We start from the raw sequence: 9692 nt of genomic DNA on the forward strand, positions 1-9692 counted from the left end.
TCAGGCAAATCTTTTTCTTCTTTTAATATGTCCATGTAGAACACGAAACTGTCCCCTCCCAGCAGTAAGCATTAACAGTGTGTGTGGACTCTCATCTCTTATTTTACATTTAAACGGTCCTGTTAAGTAATCAGAAGGGATTTATTACAAGTGTTAACTATATTGGCAAAAAATAAATCTTTACCCCACCCCAACGTTATACGTGATGATTGATTTTTTACAATTGTGCTGATTTTTTAATAAAAAGAACATATAATAGTAGAGTCTTTAACTACTTACCAAATCTTTTCACCTCCTTTTAATCCTCATAACAGTCCTCTGATATAGTTGGAGCAAGTGTTGCTATCCTCATTTTCTAGGTAAGGACATTGATACTCGGAGAAGCAAAGTGCCTTGCCAGGCATTTAGTGAGTGGATGAGTTGGAACTTATTAAAACACAAATCTTCTCATTGCAAATCCTCTGCTCTTTCTAGCTCTCTTTCTGCCTGTTTTACTGAATGAGTTGCTCATGTAACAGAATTAAAACAGTTTTATCTCAACACAATTACAATAAATGAAAAATTCTTTTAAAGTCCTCAGGAGACAAAACTTTCTCCCCAGCTCTTCTTCAAGTAATGACTTTATAAAATGGTACCTTCCATTTACAGCCTCTAGAATTCTTGGTCTTTTCCCCCTTGTTTGTGTCCCTCACTACTCTCCCGCTGCCATCATGTTCTGCACCACTTCTCTCCCTCCACTTTCAACGTTTCACTCTGCTGTTTTAATCACCCTGGAAAAAGCAAAGAGTAGTGTTTAAGGTAGGGTTGCCATGTAAAATACAGAATGCCAGGATGCCCAACTAAATTTGGATTTCAGATAAATTAATAATGTTTTTAATATAAGTGTGTCCCAAATATTGCATGGGAATATATTTATGCTAAAAAGTAATTTGCTGTTTTCCTGAAATTCAAATTTAACTAGACATTTAAATTTTTTATATGCTAAATCTGGCAACAATAGGTTAACAAAAGAGTTTCTGATGTCACAATGACTTGATTTGAATAATGACTCTTACTCTGAATAGCTGTAGGATTTTAGGCAAAAAAGTTTTAAGTCACTTAACTTTAATTTCCTCCTGTCTAAAATGAGGATAATGATATTACTTATCTAATAAGATTGTTGAAATAAATAAGATATGTGAGTAAAGTTCTTAGTAGAGTGCCTATCATATAATAGATACTCAAAATGGTAGCCATTGATATTACTAAATGACAATAACTAATAATAGCATTCTTCCTGTTAGGTAGATGGACATTTAACAGGTAATAAAATCTTCAGTTACATGGATAAAGCTCTATAGTAGAAATTTAGAGAACTTCACATAGACAGCCAGTCTTCTCAAGGCATAGACCTTTTTTATACTTAAGCTTTAAAGTACAATTCCTCCGTGTCCGAAACAAAAATAGCTGTTTTGTTATGACGCACAATGCAATATCAGTAGCTTTTAGGTCTGAGACAACATATAAAACTGGGGTAATAGAAAGTAGAATATTCAAGGTAATCAACATCTGACACCCAAGACATGGTCCTCTCTTTTGTGTCTTGAGTCACTTGATTTGGTCAACAGATGGCAAGCAATAATTTCATAAGTCACCCTCTATCTTGTTAGTATATCAAGAAGCAAATGACCTTAGAGAAGAACACAACAATAAAGATTCAAAGCAAGGCAAGAGAGAATCAAAGAAAATGACTAACAGTAAGGAAGGCCCAGTCAAAAGATTCGGTGTTCATGAATATATCGTCACTTACTTAAGAGTTGCAAGAAAAAAGCAGAGCCCAAGTCTAGGAATAATAGTGTTACTGAGTGGGTTTTGTAACAGGAATCTCAATATTGAAGTAGGTACAAGCAGAAGTGAAGGTCAAAATATTTAATAACTCATATGAATAGGAAGTGTAGTAGGCAGCATTAGAGCTGAGTATTAAAGGCCTTTCATTTGTCTGTTTAGTTGCTGAATCATAAGGAGATACAAGCGTCCAGAGGGAGGAGTCAGAGTCACTAAGGTAATTATGGGGGCGGTAGGACTTGGAGGGGTAGCAGCTTCCTACCAGTTGGTACAGAAATATTTCAACATGTTTAATAATCAGCAGAGGTACACTGTTGGATGACAACCAAATAGCAGCCCTGGATACAAGATTCAAACTAGAGTATGAATAGGCCAAGCAGGCAGAACTATGAGCAGAGATTATCTAGAGCTATATGTTATAACGTTCATGACCCTAAATTTGTATTGTGGTGGTTTACTTTTGTTCTTTGGTTCTATATCAACTGATCTGTAAAGTAGTAATGGTATCATTTTGTTCATCATTTGTCAGGATTGCCTATCACAGTGCTTAATAAATATTTGTTTAATGAATAAAGAGCCAGTCAGCTTCTCCAAGTGCCTGGAGTGCCCTGAGGATAGATCGTTCTAAAGGATGAAAAGCTCTGAGAATTAATTCTGATCTTGAACTGGACTTGGAGGTCTGCTCAAGACATAAGCTGGTCCCTATCATTTGAACTCTTGGATATCAATTCCTAAGCCTCACCTAAGGAGAACAATACCAGGGTGCTCTACAATTACATGGCTTCCCTAAAGCAGAGCTGAACATTTAAAGGAGAGGGGCAGAACCCAACAAGTCACTGGGATCCTGACCTATTTCTTAAACATTTTCAATTCCACTCAAAAGTCTATTTAGCAAATATGGGTCCAGTTTACAATGATAGAGAGAAATAAATTTCAGGAAAGAGCCTACTTTTGAACTTCAGTCACTCTCAGCTAAACCAACGTCTTTGACAATTTATGTTTCCCATGATAAACTGCCTCTATTCATTTGGGGAAGTAAAAACCAGAACTATACTGCAATTTTGTAAGCTAGAAATTTCTCAGCTTTAAATAGAAATAGCAGAACAATTCAAAGAATTAGCTGCCCATAGCAATGATTCAGTATTTTTAATTGATGTCAATAAACCTTATTTGGCTCTCATCATTTTTATAGATATGTTCATAAATATAATTATTAAAAGGCTATTTCAAACCCACACACATATGGTCACCCAATATATGACAAAGCAGGCAAGAACATACAATGAAGAAAAGACATTCTCTTCAATAAGTGGCGTTGGGAAAACTGGACAGGTACACAAAAAAGAATGAACTTAGAACACTCCCTAACACCATACACAAAAATAAAACTCAAAATGGATTAAAGACATGAATGTAAGGCCAGACACTATAAAACTCTAAGAGGAAAACATAGGCAGAACACTCTTTGACATAAATTGCAGCAGGATTTTTTTTGACCCACGTCCTATAGTAATGAAAATAAAAACAAACATTAACAAATGGGACCTAATTTAAAACTTAAAAGCTTTTGCACAGCAAAATAAACCATAAACAAGACCAAAAGACAACCCTCAGAATGGGAAAAAATATTTGCAAATGAAGCAACAGACAAAGGATTAATCTCCCAAATATACAAACAGCACATGTAGTTCAATAACTAAAAAGCAAACAACCCAATCAAAAAATGGGCAGAAGCCCTAAATATATATTTCTCCAAAGAAGACACACAGATGGCCAACAAACTCATGAAAAGATGTTCATCACTAATTATTAGATAAATGAAAATCAAAACTGCAATGAAGTATCACCTCACACCCCTCACAATGGCCATCATTAAAAAATCTACAAACAGTAAATTCTGGAGAGGGTGTGTAGAAAGGGAACCCTTTTGCACTGTTGGTGAGAATGTAAATTGATACAGCCACTCTGGAGAACAGTATGGAGCTTCCTTAAAAAATTAAAACTAGAGCTACTATATGACCCAGCAATCCCACTACTCGGCATATACCCAGAGAAAAGCATAATTCAAAAAGACACATGCACCCCAATGTTTATCGCAGCACTATTTATAATAGCCAGGACATGGAAGCAACCTAAGTGTCTATCAACAGAGGAATAGATAAAGAAGATGTGGTATATATATATATATATATATATATATATATATATATATATACAATGGAATATTCCTCAGTCATAAAATGGAATGAAATTGGGTCATTTATAGAGACATGGATGGACCTAGAGACTGTCATACAGAGTGAAGTAAGTCAGAAAGAGGAAAACGAATATTGTATAATTCCGCTTTTATGTGGAATGTAGAAATTGATATGGATAAACTTGTTTGCAAAGCAGAAATAGAGACACAGATGTAGGGAACAGACATATGGATACTGTGGGGGGAAGGGGAGGGTGGGATGTATTGGGAGATTGGGATTGACTTATACACTATTAATACTATGTATAAAATAGATAACTAGTGGGAACCTACTGTATAGCTCAGGGAACTCTACTCAGTGCTCTGTGGTGACCTAAATGGGAAGAAAATCCAAAAAAGAGGGGGTATATGTATACATATAGCTGATTCACTTTGCTGTACAGTAGAAACTAACACAACTTTGTAAAGCAACCATATTCCAATAAAAATTAATTATAAAAAATTTAAAAAATAAATTAATCAAGAAAAAAATAAAGGCTATTTCATAAAATTTCAAGTGGTGCTGTACATTCACACCATAATAAATATAAAACCAAAATTTTTACAAATTTCTACTAAACCTTGAAGAAAAGTACACTACATGAATGGGAATCAAAAGTCCCAAATTTCCAATGAACATTTTTCAAAAGGACAGTTATCTTTATTTTCTCATTATGAGAACATTTTTTGCCATAATTTCCTATTTTGCTTTCAAATATTATTTTGTTTTTCACAGATTTTCACACATACATAGATAATTGGCTAATTTTCCATGCAAATGACTAGTCATGAAAACTTTACAGTTTTCTTTCCTTCCTGTACTAACTGAAAACAATTGCCCACTTAACTGCATAATTATTCCAGTTTATTATACATACTAATTCTCATCAAGCCACCCCTCCACCCTTCATCCAAACACGCATTATTTAGTAATGTTATATTAGTCAGATTACCTGAAAAGTAATTCATTTTATTTTAATATAAACATATATGTGTGTGTGTATATATATATATATATGTATATATAAAAAAATAAAGATCTACTCTACCCTTGCCCTAAAGCAGCCCCACAAAAAGGATAATTGCAAGTGAAAAGATATCCCTAGAGAACTATTTATTTTGTTTCTTCACTTCCAAAAGCCAGTTTTAATAAGACCTAAATGTTAAGGGTAAGATTGGAAAGAGCCAGAAAGTCTGCTTACAACTTTGAATGGACCAGATTAGTATTATCTCTGGTCTTAAACCTCTGGGAAAAAAAAAAAAGAACCTGAGGGAGACTGGCTTCTTTGGGCGACTAACCCATGAGACAGAGAGATGTAGCCTAAAAGTTCCAGGAGTCCAGTATAGTCTATCTCTTGAATTGCTTTTAATGATTTAAGGATGTTCCTGACAGAAAATTACTCGAGACTGGGTCAAACCCATTCTGGGCCCTATAATAGTGACCTGAAATCCAAATATGGGATATAAATTAAACTGACCTATACAGGTAGGGAGCAACATTATATTGGGCATCATTCTTAACCTGTTGAAATTCTTCCCTACCCAGAAGTGATGATCCTCCCACACTACTGAATCAATAACATTCTCCATTTTCATAGAAGCACAAAAGTAATACTTTCAACTCCCAAAAAAAGTGAGACAGAAAGAAATTTATCATTCCATACATTTTAAATAACATTTTAAAATGGAACTACATGTCATGTAAGTGAAACCCATGATGAAAGATAGAATGAAGAATGTCTACTTAGGATCCAAACATGCTAAACCACAACCCCTTATGCATATTTCACCCAAGCATTGAAGGCAGCAAGTATGAGGTCAAGATGAAAATAACACTAAATTTATTATATTTCCTTGCTTAAATATCGCATTGAATTCTTAGGCTGTTTTAACAGTAAGTGAGTAATCTTTAGAAATTAAGAATTTTGATGACATAAGCAAGAGGGAGAAAATTGAAATATTAGAGTAATAATTAAATGCACTTCTAAATTTGGTACTAGCTAAATATTGTGTTTTTTAATATAATACTATGTAGTCTTAATACTATTATGAATATATCTTCTTTGTAAAGTATTAATACATATTACAATCTCTAAGAAAACTTCACACCAATAATGTTGCCCAATGACGTTTAATTCACTTTAGAAAAGATAAAGTTTAACATTAATATTTTATCATTTTGGTAACTCATATTAAAATGTACAAATTTAGCAATATATAAAACAATATGCACACAACTGTTTTTTCTGTATCTATAAGACATTAAGTCAGTTGTTCCAAAACCCTTATCCATTGTCTCTTCAGAATCAAATATCAGAATGGTGGAAATGGATTGGGAGGCTTATTGGAGAAGATGTTGGAGAAAGGACTGATGAACAGGAAACAAATCAGGGGTACTTATTATTAGATCATAGAAATTTGAAGACACTGAAAATAAACTAAAGATTGTGTGATCAAAAAGAGCAAATTGTAAGGGCATCTGGGTAATTTATTCTTTAAAATTTAATCAAAGACCAAAGAGATAATTGGAACAGAATATGTGAGTACTAAGGTACAAATCTTATTAATATATAATACAACCATAACAATTCCATAACATAAATTCATACCATTTCATTTTACAAGCAAAATACATGTCAATCATTTTACTATACCTGGGAGAGAAGTGTGAGCTATAAAGTATAGGGTCTTGTTTCCAAGTCTGCAGTAAACTATACTATTCTTAGGTATGTTTTGTTAATTAATTAATTTAATTTAATTCCAAAATTGCTATAACTCCCTGCTTTTATCCTAAGCCAGGATCTTGATTGAGGATAATCTGAGAAATGTAAATATTGCCAGGAGATCCTCTTCATTTCTAGATGGTGGTTCTCTATGCACTTTGTTCACTCTACGTATATGCTTTCCTTCCTCCCATCGCTGAAAACCACCATGCATGACAGAGTGATATATAATAGTTGATGCTTGTCCCAAGAAAGTTCAAAAGCATCAAGTTCAATTGCAAATCTTAATGGCAAATTCTCCATTTTTCCTTAAGCCCTCCTTCCACATTTCTTTCAAATATCATTTAAATCCAACTTTTATTTGAAGAATTTCTGATTGTCAGATTCTGTATGTTGAAAATAAAAAGAAAGATATTTAAGCACTACTCATATGTCTTTAAACAGTTTTGTGGAGAAAGAAATGTCCCTGTCTGATACAGTTTCTAGTTGTCTTTTCAGTATCTGAGAGCAATAATTCTCTCCTCATCTCACTTTTATTTAATCACTTTTGTGGTAAATAAATCTGATGAGCGAGAGTGAGGTAATCAATTTGGGATGCTGCTGACAATTATATAAGCATATATGGAATATACAAACTTGAATGTAGCAAGCATTAAAGATGTCAAAACAATTAAAAATATGGTCATAAAACTCAATCATTTAAATTGTCATCTACAAGAATTCAGATGTACCATTGGTCAAATAATTTCTCGAAAAATGTAATAACCACACCACAAAGGGGTCTTATGTGATACAATAAGCCAGAGAAGACTGCTGTTACTCCAGTCTCATAAGCTAGTCCAACCAACCTACAGTTGGTTCTTATTGCAGATGTAATACAAGTTCCCTACTTCTCTGGTTTGAAATTTGTAAGTTAGGAGTGCTAAATTCAGAACTATTTTCGTGGGAAATGTTACAGGGATTACATCTTGCTAAAGAATGTAAGAGAAATTCCCGAGCTTTCGATGCCTCTGTGTTCTGCTCTTGAGAGATTTGAAGACTAATCTGATTTACATTATTCATTAACAAATTAGAAGCCATAAGATTGGTTATGGAGCAGCACCTAGTGAGATTTTCTTCCAAAAACTGTTTGTAGAGTTCGTCCACTTTTTCCTCCATATAACTATTAAGCATAGAATTAGAGAGGGGCTGCTTATGAAACAACATACTTTTTTCTTGAATTTCATCCCCATTCAAAAGCTTTGAGGCAGGTAATTTCTCTAGAGGTTCACTGATGGGAGAATGACCCAATGGTACATCTACTGAAAGTAAAAGAGGACCGTTAAAAGCATCATCACGTATGTGTTCCACAAAGCAGCCGGAATCATACATGTTACCCACGTGGTCTCCTCCAATCTGCAGGTCCGGATAATTCTGGCAGATACTTGTACATGAACAAGATCGGTATAAATCTAGTTGTTTTTCATCATGTTCTCTCTTTGGAATGGGTAACGCAGCAGACACATTTCCTGGAAGGGATGCACTTTTGCATTTTGCTACAGTTACCTCATCCACAGATTTTATTTTATTTTTATCATTACTTTGCTCTGTTAAACTTTCTTTCATGACCTTATTTTGATTTTCCATTTTATCAGGGGAAAGTGACTTGTCTTCTATATCTAAAAGCTGCTTTTTCCAAGTTTCCTTTTCATCATTTGAGGTTTTCTTACATGTAAGTGGTTTTTTGTATAGGAGTTCAATTAGGAAGGCTTCTCCAAGCATTTTATTAGACAAGGTTTCTAAAGAGAAGAGTGCAATATATTCCTGTAATATAAAAAAAAACTCATTAAGGCAATGTACATTAAAATGTCTAATCAAGATTTAACTCCTACATGAAAACACAAATGATTTAGGGAGGCACTATTGCTCAAAGGATAGAGAATAGGAACAGGAGTAAGGAGACTTGGGTTCTGACTCTGTCATTAACTATTTACCATAAGGTAATTTATTTATTATTCCTGGGAAAATTCCTCAATTTTCCTATTAATTAAATGGTGATAATAATGCTCCCCAGACTTTTTCACAAGGTTATTTTCAGGATATTATATGGTATACAAATGTTTTAAAAGTACAAACTTATACAAATGTATAATTATTTTAATATATTCCACTGTCATAAATGATTTATTTTAAAATTATTAGTTAAAGTGCTTAACCCTTTATCTTCAAATAGTCTGCTAAAAATCAAGTCTGTTTTCAAGGAATTGGTCTTAACTGTGTTTTAATTAATATTGTTTGAGTCATATTGAAAACAATTACTATACCTTAGAATGTGTTTGAGAGATGAATATTTATATATAGTTTGGATTTATGCAAACTGATTTAAACTATTAAGATACACACTGATTTTTCAGTAATCTAAATGCAAATAGGTTTGTCAAATTCACTACCATCCTTTTTTCTTTTTATTTTCTTTCCCTTCCTCTCTTCCTTCCCTCTTTCCTTCCTTCTATTCTTTTCTTTTGGACTTAAAACTTATTTCCCAAAGCACTTATGTCAGTCTTTTGCATTAATCTTTAGTACAATTTTAAGACTTCCAATTTTCCCTATAAACTCTACAAGAGTACAAAAGGAAAAAGCAGATTTGATTCAAGACACAAATTTCCTTTAATAGGTCTGTAGTGTCTACTATAAATGTTTCCAGGAAACCTACTTATTCATATTTAAAGGCTTTTGAGTAGAAAATAAAACAATACAAACTAAAATACATGAGAATTTAGACTTACCTTTTCCGAATGTCAGGATACCTAAAGAAAGATTCAGTCTTCTGAGATTTCAACAGTCCAAACACAGGAAAAGTCCCTTTTGGCTTGTTTTTTCTCAGTTCTTGCTTATACCTCAGAAAGATAACTTTAACCACACAAAATGAA

General features: G+C 33.4%; 1 protein-coding gene across 1 annotated transcript; it reads right to left on the reverse strand.

Moving 5' to 3' along the window:
* Nucleotides 1-6182: 6182 nt before the first annotated feature.
* On the reverse strand, nucleotides 6183-8574 carry LOC132513751 (TLR adapter interacting with SLC15A4 on the lysosome-like). Its single transcript, XM_060138325.1, has one exon. The coding sequence runs from the start codon at nucleotides 8542-8544 to the stop codon at nucleotides 7645-7647; it is 900 nt and encodes a 299-aa protein (XP_059994308.1). The 5' UTR covers nucleotides 8545-8574; the 3' UTR covers nucleotides 6183-7644.
* Between the last annotated feature and the right edge of the window lie 1118 nt (nucleotides 8575-9692).

Source organism: Lagenorhynchus albirostris, chromosome X (assembly GCF_949774975.1).
Source record: "Lagenorhynchus albirostris chromosome X, mLagAlb1.1, whole genome shotgun sequence".
Classification (NCBI taxonomy): domain Eukaryota; kingdom Metazoa; phylum Chordata; class Mammalia; order Artiodactyla; family Delphinidae; genus Lagenorhynchus; species Lagenorhynchus albirostris.